This window comes from Myotis myotis, unplaced genomic scaffold (genome assembly GCF_014108235.1).
Source record: "Myotis myotis isolate mMyoMyo1 unplaced genomic scaffold, mMyoMyo1.p scaffold_m19_p_2, whole genome shotgun sequence".
Classification (NCBI taxonomy): Eukaryota; Metazoa; Chordata; class Mammalia; order Chiroptera; family Vespertilionidae; genus Myotis; species Myotis myotis.
In genome coordinates, this window is record NW_023416324.1 from 85,363,035 (window position 1) to 85,381,534 (window position 18,500).

At 42.7% G+C, this 18,500-nt stretch overlaps 1 protein-coding gene across 4 annotated transcripts; it reads left to right on the forward strand.

Moving 5' to 3' along the window:
• Nucleotides 1-124: 124 nt before the first annotated feature.
• On the forward strand, nucleotides 125-17,877 carry CUNH6orf52 (chromosome unknown C6orf52 homolog). 4 transcript variants are annotated; one of them, XM_036350065.1, is made up of 6 exons: nucleotides 125-548; nucleotides 8,975-9,056; nucleotides 9,286-9,463; nucleotides 12,045-12,183; nucleotides 13,831-13,876; nucleotides 17,559-17,651. In XM_036350065.1, the coding sequence occupies exons 2-5, from the start codon at nucleotides 8,986-8,988 to the stop codon at nucleotides 13,860-13,862; spliced, it is 420 nt and encodes a 139-aa protein (XP_036205958.1). In that variant the 5' UTR covers nucleotides 125-548; nucleotides 8,975-8,985; the 3' UTR covers nucleotides 13,863-13,876; nucleotides 17,559-17,651. The 4 variants fall into 4 exon arrangements, with proteins under 4 accessions (XP_036205958.1, XP_036205959.1, XP_036205956.1 ...); XM_036350066.1 differs by having other exon boundaries at nucleotides 127-548; nucleotides 12,080-12,183; XM_036350063.1 differs by lacking the exon at nucleotides 12,045-12,183 and having other exon boundaries at nucleotides 141-548; nucleotides 17,559-17,877.
• Nucleotides 17,878-18,500: the final 623 nt, after the last annotated feature.

Consider the following 18,500-nt stretch of genomic DNA (forward strand, 5'->3'; position numbering starts at 1 on the left):
GATCACGCGAGACTTACAAGCGAAGAACAAGAAAGGACGCCACACGAAGAGGTTCTCATTGCTATGAGGAAAAAATTGGGGTAAGCAGGCATATTCTAGAAAGCTGTGAACTAGGGGAGTGGGCGGGACATCCTTGGCGGAAGCCCCGTATTTCCGGGACGTCTAAGGAAGGGGCGGGCCAGCTTCCGGCCTGGGCGGGACCTCTGGCAATAAGGTGCTGTAGGTGCGTGATGCTTCTCGGTTGCGCGCTGTGACAGACGGGGTAGTGGGTTTCCTTTTCTTGCAGGAAGCAATGGAATGAGCCCTTTTTCTCACATTTTCTCATAGTAAGGCAAGGAGGAGGTGGGATTTGGGGTTCGCGGTTAACAGCAGGCGGGAGAGTCTGGGCCCAGAAAGTTCGCTCCCCGCCTTCCGCCCAGGTAACCCCGCCCTGCACACCTTTCCTTTCCCGGGACTGCAGTTGTGGCAAATCCTGGGGAGGGAGCGGAACGCTTGGCCTGACGGTGTGAAGACCGACCACTTGGGGAAGAAAGGCGCAGCCTTCCCTGGTGAGCGTTCCAGAAGTAAATCTCAAAGTTTCACCCTCCGCAGGTTAGGTGCAAAGCCGAACATCAACAAAAGGAAGATGACCTTCATTTACATTTGAACTTTTCATGAGGTTTGGCGTTTCGGGATGTGTTAGAAATTACATCTTTGCACAAACTTCCAGTAGAGGAAACCTTGGCGTGTAATTCGCCTCACAAACGTCAGAGCACCTGGATTTGACCAGCGGGAGGTAGATGTCGATTCTTCAAACCCCATTTAGGGCTGCTTCCGTAGCACACCCTTCTGTTCCCGAGACCATGTTCCCTGGTGTTCTGAGTTGTCAGTGCACACTTGTATTTAACTTGGGTTTGTTTTCACTGATGTGTGGTCTTGTAGAAATGCCTTCACTTGGGCCGCTTTGGTTGTCATTGTAGCGCGAGGAAGGCCTTGTCTTCTGTGCACGTGGGCGACCCCCCATGTAAACAGACCCCAGGTACTGGAAAATGCTGTAGTTAAATTAATTCCTGGTCTCTGGGAAACCAGCGTAGTCGTTCGCTGTTTTGTAATAACTGCTTTGTGCTAGTTATCTTTCTATGTTACAGAACTCCAGAATTTATTTTACTATCTCAGTTATTTCCTATTGACTGTTTCTTGACTGTTACCTCCCGAGAACCACTAAGATCAGCGGAGTGTAAGTTGCTTGAATGGGTGTCCCCTGGGCATGGGGCAAAGAATGAATAAGCAGAACCCTGGCCAGGTAGCTCAGTTGGTTAGAGCGTCCTACCTAGAGGCCGAGGTGTGGTTCGATCCCCAGTTAGGGCACATGCAAGAATCAACCAAAGAATGATAAATAAGTGGAACAACAAATGAATGTTTCTCATTCCCTTCCTCTCTTTAAAAAATCAATAGGTAAAAATTTTAAAAGGGAAAGAATGAGTAAGTAGGACATTTCTTTGAAGTCTCATATTTTATCTTAAAAAAATCTGTCTTTTTGCATTTTACTCCATGACATATCTGTTTATTTTAATGTGAAAATAGTATTCTCTCATCCAAAAAAAAAAAAAAATGTTTGAATAAAATTGTTTGAAAATTCTGTGCTTTGTATATCGTGTTGCTTCTGGAATGCCCCTGGTTCCCGGCCTCATTACCCCAGAAAAATCTCAACTGCTGTTTAAGAATTAGTACTCATTGGCCTGGCCGGTTGGGCTCAGTGGGTAGAGCTTCAGCCTGCGGACTGAAGGGTCTCCGGTTTGATTCTGGTCAGGAATCCATGCCCATGTTGCGGGCTCGATCCCCAGTAGGGGTCGTGCAGGATGCAGCCAATTGATGTTTCTTATCATTTATGTTTCTATCTCCCTTCCTCTCTGAAATCAATAAAAATATATTTTAAAAAGAAAAAAAAAGAATATTTTTAAAATTAATTTTAAAATGGTGTGACTCAGTTGGTAGAGCGTCAGCCCATGCACCGAAAGGTTGCTGGTTTGATTCCTGGTCGGGGCACATACGTAGATTGTGGCTTTGGTCCCCTGTTGGGGTACGTACGGGAGTCAACCGATAGATGTTTCTCACTTCAGTGTTTCTCTCTAAAAAATCAATTAAAAATATCTTTTAAAAATTTATTTTAACATCACAATAACAGGATAATTGCTATATTCAGCATGTATTACCAGATTGTCACACTTTTACCTGCTTAAGTATTTGACATACTTTATTTTTTTAGGAACTTGAAGAAAGTCTGTATTTATTTACTTACTTTTTAATTTATCTTTATTGTTGAAAGTATTATAGATGTCTCCCTTCCCAGGCCTTCACCCCACTGTTGTCTGTGTCCTTGGGTTATACATATATGCATATAAGTTCTTTAGTTGATCCCTTCCCTTGCCCTTCCCCCCTCTCCCTCTGAAGATCCTCAGTCTGTTGCATGATTCCATGTCTCTGGATCTATTTTGTTAGTTTATTTTGTTCATTAGATGCCGCATTTGAGTGAGATCACATGTCTTTCTCTGACTGATTTATTTCACTTAGTATAATACTCTCTCGGTCTCTCCTTGCTTTCTCAAAGGGTAAGAGATCCTTCTTTTTTTTACAGCTGCATAGTATTTCATCATGTAAATGTACCACAGGTTTATTTTTAATCCATTGCATGCTCTTGCCTCCTTTATCAAATATTAATTGAGCATAATGGCTTGGACCAATTTCTGGGTTCTCTGTTCTGCTGACACATTTTGGAGAAGAACCTTGTAACTTGAAAAAGTATTTTGCTTCAATCTTTTAGAATATAGTTGGTTCTAGAATGAAACTGTAGTGTAAGCAACATAAACATAACTCAAAGTGGTTTACTTTTTCTTTTTTTTACTGTTAGAAATTAGTGGAACCAATTAGAGAGCTCGGATGATCTTAGCATCTGGTTCAGATGTTAATAGTAGGGAGTTCATAGATTGGTTTGGAGGTTTTGAATTCCTGAAATTATATGCAAAATTGTATATGTACATTTTTGGAGGAGAGCATTGGTAAAATTTTGTTACATTTTTTAAAAGATTAGGGCCTGCCGAAACCGGTTTGGCTCAGTGGATAGAGCGTCGGCCTGCGGACTGAAGGGTCCCAGGTTCAATTCCGGTCAAGGGCATGTGCCTGGGTTGCTGGCACATCCCCAGTAGGAGATGTGCAGGAGGCAGCTGGTCGATGTTTCTCTCTCATCGATGTTTCTAACTCTCTGTCTCTCTCTCTTCCTCTCTGTAAAAAAGCAATAAAATATATTAAAAAAAAAGATTAGGGCCTAGCCCTGACTGGTTTGGCTCAGTGGATAGAGCGTCGGCCTGCGGACTGAAGGGTCCCGGGTTCGATTCTAGTCCGGGGCATGTACCTTGGTTGCAGGCACATCCCCAGTAGGAGATGTGCAGGAGGCAGCTGATCAATGTTTCTCTCTCATCGATGCTTCTAGCTCTCTATCTCTCTCCCTTCCTCTCTGTAAAAAATCAATAAAATATATAAAAATATTTTTAAAAAAAGATTAGAGCCTAATTGAGGTTTTAATACACTAATGGAGTCTAAGGTCATAAATGCTGAAATAGGTACAGAAAAGGAACTCTTCATGGGAGAACCAAGATGGAGGCATAGGTTAACGCCGGAGTTTGCTGCTTTGAACAACTACTTCAAAAGTGAAACCAAAAAACGGAAGGGACATCACCCAGAACCACAGGAACGCTGGTTGAGTGGAAGTCCTACAACTAGGAGGAAAGAGAAACGCATATGGACACTCAGAGGAGGCACAGTGCTGAAGTCAAATTCTGAGGTGCGGAGTGCACGAGCGGGCTGGCGGCGGAGGGCGCGGTTGGCGTTTTCAATCGGGAGGGAGTCGCAGACTCTGAGCTCCAGATCCGGGCGAGTCTTTAGGGACCCAGACTCAAACGGGAGAAGCGGGACTGTCTGGCTTCGGTCAGAGCGAGTGCAGCTTTCTCTCTGAGCTTTGCAGCGGGTGCTGGGACTCTGAGAGGCAGAGCCCCTGGGGACAGAACTGAGAGCCGCCATAACTGCTCTCTCCGGCCCACCCTGTTGATCCTGTGCGACCCGCCCCGCCCAAGCCCTGCACACAGGCATTTGCCGGATAGCTTCAGGCAAACGCCAGATTAGCACCTCCCTAGAGGACAGAAGTTCTCTCACTGCTGACACAGCTGATTCTCATAGCCACTTGGCCTGGAGGTCAAACCCTCCCTGGAATTAGCTACAACAATCAAGATTTAACTATAAGACTGCGCACAAAGACCACTAGGGGGTGCACCAAGGAAGCATAACAAAATGCAGAGACAAAGAAACAGGACAAAATTGTCAATGGAAGATATAGAGTTCAGAACCACACTTTTAAGGTCTCTCAAGAACTGTTTAGAAGCCGCCGATAAACTTAATGAGATCTACAAGAAAACTAATGAGACCCTCGATATTATATTGGGGAACCAACTAGAAATTAAGCATACACGGACTGAAATAACGAATATTATACAGACTCCCGACAGCAGACCAGAGGAGCGCAAGAATCAAGTCAATGATTTGAAATGCGAGGAAGCAAAAAACACCCAACCGGAAAAGCAAAATGAAAAAAGAATCCAAAAATGCGAGGATAGTGTAAGGAGCCTCTGGGACAGCTTCAAGCGTACCAACATCAGAATTATAGGGGTGCCAGAAGATGAGAGAGAGCAAGATATTGAAAACCTATTTGAAGAAATAATGACAGAAAACTTCCCCCACCTGGTGAAAGAAATGGACTTACAGGTCCAAGAAGCGCGGAGAACCCCAAACAAAAGGAATCCAAAGAGGACCACACCAAGACACATCATAATTAAAATGCCAAGAGCAAAAGATAAAGAGAGAATCTTAAAAACAGCAAGAGAAAGAAACTCAGTTACCTACAAGGGAATACCCATACGACTGTCAGCTGATTTCTCAACAGAAACTTTGCAGGCCAGAAGGGAGTGGCAAGAAATATTCAAAGTGATGAATACCAAGAACCTACAACCAAGTTTACTTTATCCAGCAAAGCTATCATTCAGAATTGAAGGTCAGATAAAGAGCTTCACAGATAAGGAAAAGCCAAAGGAGTTCATCACCACCAAACCAGGATTATATGAAATGCTGAAAGGTATCCTTTAAGAAGAAGAAGAGGAAGAAAAAGGTAAAGATACAATTTATGAACAACAAATATGCATCTATCAACAAGTGAATCTAAGAATCAAGTGAATAAATAATCTGATGAACAGAATGAACTGTCGATTATAATAGAATCAGGGACATAGAAAGGGAATGGACTGACTATTCTTGGGGGGAAAAGGGGTGTGGGAGATGCGGGAAGAGACTGGACAAAAATCGTGCACCTATGGATGAGGACAGTGGGTGGGGAGTGAGGGCGGAGGGTGGGGCGGGAACTGGGAGGAGGGGAGTTATGGGGGGAAAAAAAAGAGGAACAAATGTAATAATCTGAACAATAAAGATTTAATTAAAAAAAAAAAAAAAAGAAAAGGAACTCTTCAAACCACACAGCTAAGTAACAGAAGACCTAGTGCTGCTGCTGCTTTTTCTGTTTCCTTGGGCTTGGGCATTCTCTTTAACAGAAGAACAGTGGCTTTTCACTGTCTAAACCAAGGGGTGGGGAACCTTTTTTCTGCCAAGGGCCATTTGGATATTTATAACATCATTGGAGGGCCATACAAAGTTATCAACTTAAAATTTGGCCAGCTATATTTGGTCAAACATTTAATTAACTCACCCCTAATGCCTTGGCAGGGCTAGACCAAATGATTTCACGGGCCTTATACAGCCGGCCAGACGTTCCCCACCCCTGGTCTAAAGAAAAACTACAAAATTGTATACCTGTTCAACTGGATTCAAACGGAACACACTTCTTGTAAAAACTACAGTTGCTAAGAAACAACCAACTGTTTAGAGTTCATTAACACTAAAACAGGATTTTAGTTTTGCTTTTAAATTGAAAACTTTACATTTAAGCAATGCTTTTATTTATTCGTTCTTTCAATAGATATTTGTTGAGTACCTTGCTTTGTTTTGCTAAAGAAAAAACAGGTTTTTTGTGGGGGGACTAGGGGTAGTGACAAAGTTGATATATTGGGCTAAAAGAAGGATACAGTGGAGAAAAGTCGGCCGTTAGAAATACCATGTGTCTAATATTCCTGCCCAATTATCCTTCTTTCTCAGTGTAACAGGTAGCAAGTCTTAAATTTTAGGACTACAGAGGGTGCATGTGCTTGTATTCCCAGAAGACTTTGGTCTTTGCACGTAAAGCTGAGGGAAGCTGAGAGAGTGGGCTGTTGCACCTGGACACTGGCCAATAGTCTACCCTGGTATAAATTCGCTTCACCTGCTTCATGGGACTAATCCAAGTGAAATATGAGAAGTTTGCACTTGAGGCTTTTAGAACAAGCGTATCAAACTCTTGGCCAGTAGGCCGCATGCCTAAAAATTAAAACAATATTTGTGGCCTGGCCGGTGTGGCTCAGTGGTTGAGCGTCGACCTATGAACCAGGAGGTCACTGTTCGATTCCTGGTCAGGGCACATGCCCCGCTTGTGGGCTTGATGTTTCTCTCTCTCTCCCCCCCCCGCCCTTCCTCTCTCTCTGAAATCAATTATTTATATATACACACACACACACACACATATATATATATATATATATATATATATATGTTTTTCTTTTTAAATTTGTGAAGTCTTCCTTGTCACTGTCATCAACAAAACCCTTGAATGTCTATTTTCTTCTCTGGAGCCTTGCTCACGGTGTTCTGTGCTTCACTCCTGCCATCTTCCCAGGTGGTTTCAACATGCTACATTGGCCTCTCCCATCCTCAGCCTCCTTACTACCTTATTATCCATGTTCAACTCCCAAACTCCTTCACAGCTACAGCGGTCTTTCTTACCCTCATAGCCAAAATTCTAATTTTCTTTTTACCAAAAAAAAAAAAGTCCCAAAATAGAAGGGGAAAACCCTGGTATTAAGTTTTTACAAAAAGAGAATCCGTAACTGATGTTTTATTTGATGTCTAAGCTGTTATAGTTATTAAGAATTGTGTTTAACTTCATATAACTTAAAACAATAGTGGCTTAAACAAGACATTTCTTCCTTAAAAGAAATCTGGAGGTAGGCCAGTCTAGTGCTGGTATAGCTTGTCAGTACATAGTCATTGGGATCTAAACCTGTTCTTTATTTCCAATCCTGTATTTGTGTATCTGACTTATTCCTTGGTATCATCCCATAGGCCAAGATAGGTGCACAGTTATTTTGGCTCCAGCCATCTTCTCTGTAATCTCAGCATTAGGTTTGGGGAAATGGTGGAGGACCAGGAGGCCTTCCAGCTAAGCAAACTCCCTTTGTCTACACAGCTTTCCTCAATCCCCTTATAATAGTTCTTATTTACATTTTATTAGCCAGGCTTTGGCCACCTGGCCACATCTCCCTGCAAGGGGAAGGCTAGGAAATGTAGTCTTTTAGGGAGGCCTGTTGCTGCCCCCAAATTAAATCAGGGTTCTGTTATTAAGGAAGAAAAGGAAAGGAATCAATATTGGGTGGCATTTAGCAATGTGTGCCACACAGTAATCAATGGCCTCTCCTTTGAAAACATAGGAAATCCACTAGAGTATAAGTTCCACTATATCACCAGTGCCAATCACCCACCTGCCTTGTAGGGACTCAGTAAATAATGGGTGAATGATTTAATTTAATTGTGATTATTATTTTTCTCATTACAGGCACATAGAGACAGATACATATAGAATACATCAAGCACTTGAATAGCGGAATAGTTCATTAATAGTGGAATATTAATTAATAAGCTTGTTAGTTATTAACAAGCTTCAGGGAAATTGCCAAACCCTGTTTCTTTTTTTAAATAGTAATTATAGTTAATGTTTATTGAGAGCATAGTATGTGTTTGTTGTTGTTGTTTTAATCCTCACCCGAGGGCGTCAGAGAATATGTTTAGAGAGAGGAAGGGAAAGAGGGAGAGTGAGTGGAGGGGGGGGGGAGAGAAGGAAAGAAAGAAAGGGAGAAAAACATCTATCAGTTGTCCCAACCTGGGGATCAAACCTGCAACCCACGTATGTGCCCAGACCTGGAATCAAACCAGCAACCCTTCCATGCACAGGACAATGCTCAACCAGCCGAGCCACTCCCACCAGGCCCTAACTGTTCCTTCTTAGACTCACAAGTTATCTTCTTAAATTTTGACACTTTGTGTAGCCTTGCTACTTAAAGTACACGGGAGCTGGCTAGAAAGGGCAGAATCTGAGGCTCCACTCCAAATCTATTGAATCAGAACCTGTATTTTGAACAACATGCCCAGGTAGTGCAAATGTACATTAAAATTTGGGGAGCTTTTTTGTGCTTTAAAAAAATACACTGAACCACAGATTTACCTGCACTCGAATTTTTTTTTTCTGCACTCGAATTAAGGTAGGGTGTGTGTGTGTGTGTGTGTGTGTGTGTGTGTGTGTGTGTGTGATGTACCAGTGCTTCCCACCAGCTGGTTGGGATGATTTCAACCTGCAGGAAATATGTCCACCAGGTGCTGATAACTGAGAAGAGAACATCAAATTGTATTTGTCTTAAACGTTTCAATTACTAAAAGTGACCCTTACAGAGGAGGTGGAGACTAGTGTGTCCCGTGCAGTTGCCCAACACCTACTCCCTCTCCGCCCCCCTGGGCAACTTCCCCAGGCCTGACAGTTGGGAGAGGGACGGGAGGCTCAAAGCCAGCTGAGTAGTTGCTGCAGTGCCCTCAGGTGACTCCCGTGCCTTAAACCCCACTGTCTTGAAAATCAAGCAGTTAATTGCCTAGCAGGGATTAAGGCAGTTGTGAGAGTTGTTTGGTTGAGAGGTTTTAGCTCCGAGCTGGAATTTTTGACTCAGAAGTAAAAACTCTGGATTCTTTGTCTCTTTTTATCAAGTTTCTGGATAAATGGCTGGACCGAAGAGTTTTGCAGGTTTTGACAGAGCTCAACAGAATAATTATTACTGGTACTGGCAAAGGTGAGGTGCTTTTTCTTGCTCTGAGTGAAAATGAAGGTTGTTTAGGGTTCTATTTCTTACATATTTGGGGGGCAATTTACAAACGATGGCTTTGAAATGGGTGTTCTTAAGCAGTTAAAGCAGAAGTCATACTCACTTGTAACTTTTGGGAAAGGAGAAAGCTCTGTGGTTTTGGACGACTCTGCCGTGGTTGCTGATGCCATTCCTGTCGTCTCCCCTCTACTATTAGAGTGAACCCTAAGTTCCAGTTCTACCAGAGGGACCCCTTTGGCAGCGGGTATGAGCAGCAGCACAGCTGTTGTCTTCTTCCTGGCTATGGCTGTGGCCCTGCAGTGGATGGAAATGAGCACACCCTGTCTGCGCACGGGATCTCTGGACTCCCAGCTGGAACTCCCGTTGCACCCGAGGTATCACTCTCTCAATGAACCGTGTCGGTTGGTGTGCCCAGCGTGAAGCATCTTCTTCCTATCTCACACCTCCGCATCCTGCCATTCAGTTTCCCACAGCGGTGGCTTTTGCTCCCTATTGTAATACCAGAGAGTAACAGCTGATGACCCCAGAAATTTTGACTTGCAAACGATTTAAGTCCTCACTCTCTTCCAAAAACAAAATAATAGGCTGATGCCTAATTTCTTGTTACTAAATTTTAGATTATCATCTTTCAATAGATTTTACTCTTAAACACTTAAAATAGGACAGGAGGTAGGTTTGTCTTTTTTTTTTTTTTTTTTTTTTGCATTGTTTTGATACAGCAGTGAACATTAACACTTTTTAAAAGATATTTTAATATTTTGATTACTCAAGTAACCTATTTCTGAAAGCCTCCCCCCCTCCCACTTCCCCTTCCCCTCCCCACTTCACGACAACGCTGTTGAAGTTGATCTTGTCCTCTAGATTTTCCCCCTGTACTCTTGCTAACAGTGTGATAGGGCTTTGTTTCTGTTTGAGGAGTTGGGAGCGCCTTGGGCAGGAATGGACTGTGTGGTATATACTTGTTTGCTTCTTGCTTGCTTCTGCTTATAGATTGCATCTGGAGCGCTTTCTTTAAAGCTGCCCATTTGAATGTGCTTTGACATTTTAAATGTTCTCAGTGCCTTAACAAACTTTTACTTATTTATCTTCAGGCATTTGAGTGTTGTTATTTTTTGGCTAAGAACAAATCCTGGAAGTGGAAGATTTGGATTAACGGATATGTCATTTAAAATTTTAAACAGCAACTTACCAAAAACCTGCCTGAGTTTGCGCTTTCCACTATTGTTTGTAGGTGTGCTTGCTTCTGTTTTTTTTGTTTGTTTGTTTTTCTGTGTGATTAGCCAATTGGACGAGCAAGGCAGGCATTTGTCTATTATTGAGTGCAGATATTTTTTCAGGTGTTTATTGGGATCTGTTTTCTGACTTAGTTGACGTTTTTTGCCTACCTTTCTTCTGTTGTGTTGTGCTCCTTTTTCTTGACAGTGTAAGGTATTTACATATTAGGGAAATTAGCCCTTTGCAGTCAAAGTGTCACAGGCTTTTCTCCCCAGTTTATTGCCTGATGTGCACAGTGTCACTTTGTGTGATGGCCTTAGCCTTAACACCAGAGTTGAATTGAACAGCTAAGCCCTGTTTTTAAAACTTGTATTTGCTTGGCATTTTTTTTGCCCAGACTTTCATTTTCAGTTTTGCAAGTCTATTTTAGTTGTGCCTCTTAGAGAAAATACCTTGTTAGACTTCTCACTATTTTTTTCTTTTAAACCCAACCTGGGTTGTATCCTTTTAGCAGATGCTTCATCCTTCCTTCCTATTTAATAAAAGGGTAATATGCAAATTGACCCAATGGCTGTTCTACCGGTCGCTATGATGCACACTAACCACCAGGGGGCAGATGCTCAATGCAGGAGCTGCCCCCTGGTGGTCAGTGTGTTCCCACAGGGGAAGCAGCGCTCAGCCAGAAGCCCTGAGCCGAGCTCATGGCTGGTGAGCACAGCAGAGGTGGTAGGAGCCTCTCCTGCCTCCCAGCAGCACTAAGGACCCCTCAGGGGATGTCTGACTGCTGGCAGGCAGACATCCCCTGAGGGGTCCTGGACTGCGAGAAGGCTCAGGCCAGGCTGAGGGTCCCCCCCCCCCCCCCCCCCCCGTGCACAAATGTTGTGCAATGGGCCTCTAGTATTATATATTGTTTTAAAATCTTGCTACATTGCCTGAGGTTTTAGCACATTTTTTTACCCTTTTTTTTTTCTTTTTTTTGAGAGATAAATGGTCTATCTGACTTATAGTGGCTACCTTTAGATCTTTAAATAGAGAAGTATCAGTTTGAGTATATTACCAACTCCAGAAATGAAACTATTTCTTTATCTCTCCACTCATGAATAAGAAATTAACACTTTTTTTCCTCTCCTTGCCACCCCTTCCCTTCTTTCTTCTCCCCATTTGTGTTGACACATTTTGATTTTTAATATTTCATTCTCTAGTAAAATTTTTATTATAACATGCAGTTTTTCCTTCAAGAATTATATATTCTCTTTAATGGCTATGGTTTCCATACTTGTGCCACCTGCCTGCTCTCTTAGTGGGAGTTCCCAGTTAGGAAACTTGGTGGGAGTTTTGGTCAGCAAAACTCAAGACTGTAAGGCTCTCCAGTGAGTCTCACACATCTTCACTTGAGTCTTCCCTGATAAGGTGCGCCCTCTATGAGATGTCATGGTTTTTTCGCCCACTAGCACACCCAAAGCCCTAGCTCTTGTTTCCCCAAGTGAAGGGGTTAGCCCAGGGGTCCTCAAACTTTTTAAACAGGGGGCCAGTTCACTGTCCCTCAGACCGTTGGAGGTCCGGACTATAGTTTAAAAAACAACTATGAACAAATTCCTATGCACACTGCACATATCTTATTTTGAAGTAAAAAAACAAAACGGGAACAAATACAATATTTGTATTTGCGTGTGGCCCGCGGGCCGTAGTCTGAGGACCCCTGGGTTAGCCTCTCCATTTTGGCATTGTGTCCTGCTTAAGATTACAGGAAGTGATGTCTTCAAAATGATCCTCAGGTCTTTGGGTGTCCGTCAGCACAACTTGCCCAAACTACCTCCAACAGAGGAAAACCATTTACAGATGTGCCCTTTAAGGACAACCAGCAGCATACACTCTCCAGGTGAACCTCATTCTGTAATGCTCTGTCTCCAGACAGCTCCTGCTCCCTACAGCCTCTTAATTTAGGATCCATATTTACCAGAGTACACATTGAAAAGGAGGAAATGTGAAGTTACTTGGACATTGTATTAAAAGAAAGGTCTCATTGTTCGGGCCAGTTTGGTTCAGTGGTTAGAATGTCGGCCCGCAGATCGACGGGTCAAGGGCATATACCTCAGTTGCATGTTCCCCAGCCCTGATAGGGACATGTGCAGGAGGCAGCCAATCAATGTGTCTCTCTCATGTCAGTGTTTCTCTCCCCCGCACCCTTCTACTCTCTCTAGAAATCAATGGAAAAAATATCTTCAGGTGAGGATTAAAAACACACACGAGAGAGAGAGAGAGAGAGAGAGAGAGAGAGAGAGAGAGAGAGAGAGAGAGAGAGAGAGAGGGAGAGAGAGAGAAAAGAAAGAAGAAAGAAAGAAAGAAAGAAAGAGACTCATTTAAGCACAGATTCTTAGTCATTTCTAAATGGGAAAAAAATACATCAGAGGTGTGATTAAATTTATGGTAACCATATAATTTATTCTGCAAATCAGGACCTATTTCAGAGCAAAAGGGAGGCATACTTTCAGATAGATTGAAGAGAAGTGGTAGTGCAGCGGTTCTCAACCTGTGGGTCGTGACCCCTTTGGCGGTCGAACGACCCTTTCACAGGGGTCGCCTAAGACCATCCTGCATATCAGATATTTATGATTCATAACAGTAGCAACATTACAGTTATGAAGTAGCAACGAAAATAATTTTATGGTTGGGTCACAACATGAGGAACTATTTAAAGGGCCAGAAGGTTGAGAACCATTGAGGTAGTGGATCTTTGGCTTTCATTGCAATATCGTCCTTATTAGCAGGGGAGCTTAATTAAAGTCATTAGTGCCTCCAGCTAACTCAGCCCTTCCTGGATGGGCTGATTGCTTGGAACAGCTGTACACCCTTAACAAAAACAGGATTCCAACAGGTGCCTATAACGAGGAGTCATAGGAACTTATGGCCCAGTAGAGCAAACTGTCTGGGTTAACCAGCCAAGATCTATTTGGGGAATACTTCTGGAATTTACTTCTCTCAGTATGTAAGGCGATGGTTGATTGGTTTCTTTTTCTGTACCCTCTGCATTTCCTTAAGCACCTACTATCCCCATCCTCGGCTGAGCCATGGAGTTGGTGGTCTGATTAGAAGGCTGTGGTGGGGGGATGTGCGTGTGGAGACTTTGCACATTGTCATCTGGAAAGAATGGCTGAGCTCCAGGTAGAGAGTTGGGCTTCTAGTACAGGGACTACGGCGACTGGACGCCAACATTCCTGGTGTCGGACGCCTATCGCAGGCCCTAGGATGCCAGTTCTCAGAAGCTTCAGAGAGGCCAGAGGCCTTTGTTGGGCTTGCTCCTCCTTTGTGGGTTTTCTTCTGTTGATATAGTTCACTCATTTCATAATTGTAATATATCATTTAAAGATTCTTCTAATCAAAGTTCAAAAATAAATTTAATCTAAAGAGAGTTTAGTGTTTTAGATATTATTTGTGAGAGTTAGATTTTTCTAAGAAAGCTTGTGTGATAGTAAACCTTTAAATGAAATTATTTTGTCTTAAAATAAAATACTGATTTTTATTGTAGGAAACCACAGCTCTGGCGGGAAACCAAGATGAAAACCTACTAGAAGGTAACAGAAACCCTGTGTTGCAGTACTTAAAAACAAAACTGACAGTGGCTAGAAACTGCAAGGTCCTACTGGAAAATACCAGCGTAGGTTGTCTAAGCCATTTTCTTTAACAATTCATCTACTCTTTGGAAATTGCCTCTGTGGGAACAGCTTTAGTGAAACCTCCTCTCTGGGTCTTTCTGAAGGACTGGGAAATGGGGGCTTTTCCAAAAATAAGACGATAAGTTGATTTTAAGATCTGTTTCCTCCATAAGTTTAGACTTTGGGATTAATTATGCTTTAATTTAGATTTTTAAGCAGAAAAGCATGAGGCGCTTGCTGTGGCCTTGTCTTCCTGGCTCCCCTTAGGGAAGCGGTTCTCAACCTGTGGGTCGCGACCCCTTTGGCGGTCGAATGACCCTTTCACAGGGGTCACCCAAGACCACCCTGCATATCAGATATTTACATTACGATTCATAACAGTAGCAACAGTAAAGTTATGAAGCAGCAACGAAAATAATTTTATGGTTGGGTCACAACATGAGGAACTGCATTGAAAGGGCCAGAAGGTTGAGAACCACTGCTTTAGGGTTATTGGTTCCTGGAGGACCCAGCAGGCCCCCTCTGTAGAGTCAGGTGTTTCTTCATGTAGTTCTTGATCTATTTTGAAAAGACCAAAGTGTATCTTCCCAGAGAAGAACCCTGTTTCTGAATGTGTCTTATTCGAGGAAAAAAAAACATTTGGCTTATTTTATTTATTTTAAATTATGAGGAAGAGGAATAGAAACAAAATGCAGAGAACACGTTTGCCTGTTTCCTTATCAAATGTCTGTCTTATCATGTGTCCATCTGGTCTCTTCCCCTACCCTCACCTCATCCCTACAGCCCACTGCCTCTGTGATTTTATCAAATCTGGAGCATCCGTCTTTGTAGTCCCAGGAGCCAATACAAAGTCTGCATGTTAGTTGGTGTTCAATGTTTACTAGTAAATGGAATGAAATTGATGTTTAAAAGAAAACTAGGGGCAGTTCTAGTTTGTAGTACTTGATTGGAATATGAATAACAGGTGCTCATAGTAGCTGGGGGGATGGGGTGGATTTCATTCTGACTAAAGTGTGTCTATTCTCCCTGCTTTTATCAGTTCTTCAGAAACAGTCTATAAAAAGAACAGAAAAAGACATACAATAAGATCGTGCTTTCTGGAGCCAGACTGCCAGAGTTCAGATCTCTCTTACTGGCTCTATAATTCCACATTAATTAATCTCCAGTGCATTGGTGTTCCCCCCTGTAAAAGGGATTTAAAACCTACCTCCTATGAAATGAGGGCAGTAGCTCTAAAGTGTTTTTAAGTGTTTTCACAGGTTTTGGCACATAATAACCACTCGAGGGTTAGCTATTCACAGATCCGGAGCAGCTCTGTCCAGTAGAAATGTATGGGAAATACAAATCTACCCACATAGGTAGTTCTACATTTTCTAGTAGCCGAATTCAAGAAACAAAAAGAGACAGGGAAAATTAATTTAAATATTTTAACCTTAATCTAATATGGTCAGAATATTATTTCAACATGTAATCAATATAAACATTTAATGAGACTTAAAAAATTTTAATACCAAGTTTTCACAATGTAATGTACGTTTACATCACATTTCACTTAAGATTAGCCATATTTCAGGTGCTTGATAGCCAGTGTGGCTAGTGGCTACAGCATAAGTCTAGAAGGCCCACAGGTTTAGGAAAGATGTAATGAGTTTGACTTTGATGGGCTTCTATTGTCCCTATGGCCAACATCACTAGAAGGGCCTAGTTCATTAATCTAGGTCCCTAGCTGACGTTTGTTTTCTAGGCCACAGCCACAAGAGAGAGAGTGCTCATAAGCATGCGCTCCTGACACCTCTCCCCTGACCAGGAACATGCAGAGCCAGGAGCCTTTTAGGAAACAACTGACCAAGACAAAGAGGTAAAGGACCTAGCACATGACTTTAGGGAAAAAAAATTTCACAACATTCAGGGAAAAATAGAAACATCTAGCCATTGCTGGTTTGGCTTAGTGGATAGAGCTACAGCCTGTGGACTGAAGGGTCCCAGGTTCAATTCCGGTCAAGGGCACATGCCCAGGTTGCGGGCTTGATCCCCAGTAGGTGGCTTGCAGAAGGCGGCTGATCAATGATTCACTCTCATTATTGATGTTTCTATCTCTTTCTCCCTCTCCCTTCCTCTCTGAAATCAGTGAATGTGTATATATATTATATACATATATATAAATAGAAACATCTAATTTTATGACTAGAAGTTCTCAAAGGAAAGATGGTTCCAAGGGATAAAAACTCTAAAGAACAAGTGCTGGGATCTTCCTCAGCATCTAAAAGGGTTCAAGAATCTGGAGAAGGGGCTGCACATCCTATCTAATAAAAGAGAAACATGGTAATTGGCGTACGACCGCTACCCTTCCCATTGGCTAATCAGGGCGATATGCAAATTAACTGTCGGCCAAGATGGCGGCCGGCAGCCAGGCAGCTTGAAACTAACATGAGGCTTGCTTGCTTCAGTGAAGGAGGAAACAAACATTCCCTGCCTGTCTTGCAGGCCTCTGGGCCTGCAGTCTGAAACATTTTAACAAATATATCTCAGAGCTGGAGTCAGAGCTGGAGTTATACATTGTTTCGGTTCGAAACAATGTATAACTCCAGCTCTGACTCCAGCTCTGAGATATACATTGTTTCGAACCGAAACAAACCAGATACCTACTTTCAGCAGCGGAGGCCTAAGAGCTGGAGCCTCAGAGCTAAAGCTGGCCCAGAATAAAAAAAAAGAAAAAGAAAAAAAAGGAGCGGTTGGGAGCTTCTGTCACCCGCCAGCCTGAAAACAGCCCTCAGCCCCTCACCCAGACTGGCCAGGCACCCCAGTGGGGACCCCCACCCTGAAGGGTGTATGACCAGCTGCAAATAGCCCTCAGCCCCTCACCCAGGATGGCCAGGCACCCCAGTGGGGACCCCCACCCTGAATGGTGTGTGACCAGCTGCAAACAGCCATCATCCCCTCACCCAGGCTGGCCAGGCACCCCAGTGGGGACCCCCACCCTGATCTGTGTGTGATCTTGGAAACCTGGCAACTTTAACTGAACATCTAGGTCTGATGTTTCCATGATAACATAATACCACATCTCATCACAGGGTTTCAGGTTTCAGAGAAGGAAGGTCAGGCTCCTCTCTTTTTCTAAAGTAGTTGTTATATATATATAATTTGTGCATATACCAGTCTGTTAACTAAGCAGGGAAAGCAGCATGGTTATTTTTTCAAAGTCCTGCCTGGGACTTGGTCCTGGCTCACTGTTTGGCACCATATCCACCCAAGTGCTCCTGCCAGAAACTCAGGTGTGAACCTCAACCCTCCCTTTCTCCTTTACCCCAAATTGACTCAACCTCCAAATGTTGCCTACTTATCTCCCAAACCTCTCTTAATTCTGTCCATTTCCTCATTTTCATTCACCATCCAGATGCTCCTTGAGTCTGGTTGCACTACTCCTTTTTTGGCTTCAATTTCTATTTTTAAGCCTTATTGAAAGGAACACACATTTAAAAAATTTTAACATTAATTGCTTTTAATATTTCCTGCTAATGTTTTTTAAAAATTGTAAACCATTTCTGATATATGTCTTGTCAAACTCTCTATTTTTTTTCATATGCGTTATTGGCTTCTGAAGATCCCAATCTTCATTTGAATATTGAGGAATTAAACAAAGAATTTATGGTGAAAAGTGAAGAACTTTACGATTCTCTCATGAATTGCCGCTGGCAGCCTCTGGATACAGTTTACTCTAAAATCCCAGATGAGACCCTACAGAAACCAGATGTTCATTAAGCTACCCAATTATTATATTAACTATATCCTGTTCTGTTTTTGTTTTTCAAAAAATAAAATTCTCCCAGAAATATACTGGGTTCTGTATGTAAATACAAATTCCAAGGACTCAAATATGATTGAAATGATAAAACAGAATGTAAATAAACTTTACCACCACGTCCAATTCTGGAATTGTGTTATATTAGACTAGTGGCCTGGTGCACAGATTCGTGCTCATTGAAAGGAAATTAGAAGAAATATTTTAATACCGCTATTCGCCCTTTCTCTAATAGAAGTGTCAGAGATGAAAGAAAATTAGTAAAATGTACATGACAATAATATATAAATTGATTAATAAATAACATGATGTAACAACAAATTAAACTGCCAGCCAAGATGCAAATTAACTGCCAGCCAAGATGGCGGCCAGCAGCCAGGCAGCTTGAAACTAACATGAGGCTTGCTTGCTTCAGTGACCGAGGACTCCAACTTTCCCTGCCTGCCACTGCAGGCCTCTGAGCTGCAACTCTAAGCAACTATGTAACAAATATAGAAGCTAAACAAAACCCCAGAAACCTGCTTTAGTCCGCCGGGCTTCAGCCAAAAGGATCGCAACATTGTAAGCAAAGGCCAGAAACTTACTTTCAGCAGCGGAGGCCTAAGAGCTGGAGCCAAGCCTCAAAGCTAAAGCTGGCCCAGAATAAAAAAAAGAAAAAAGAAAAAAAGGAGCGGTTGGGAGCTTCAGTCACCCCCAGCCTGAAAACAGCCCTCAGCCCCTCACCCAGACTGGCCAGGCACCCCA

What these genes read in the sequence shown, in the direction of transcription:
- CUNH6orf52 (XM_036350063.1), top strand. Translation starts at nt 8,986, where the DNA reads ATGGCTGGACCGAAGAGTTTTGCAGGTTTTGACAGAGCTCAACAGAAT. An exon ending in TATTACTGGTACTGGCAAAG is followed by an intron (nt 9,057 to 9,285) that starts GTGAGGTGCTTT and finishes CTCTACTATTAG; the next exon opens with AGTGAACCCTAAGTTCCAGT. An exon ending in GAACTCCCGTTGCACCCGAG is followed by an intron (nt 9,464 to 13,830) that starts GTATCACTCTCT and finishes TTTTTATTGTAG; the next exon opens with GAAACCACAGCTCTGGCGGG.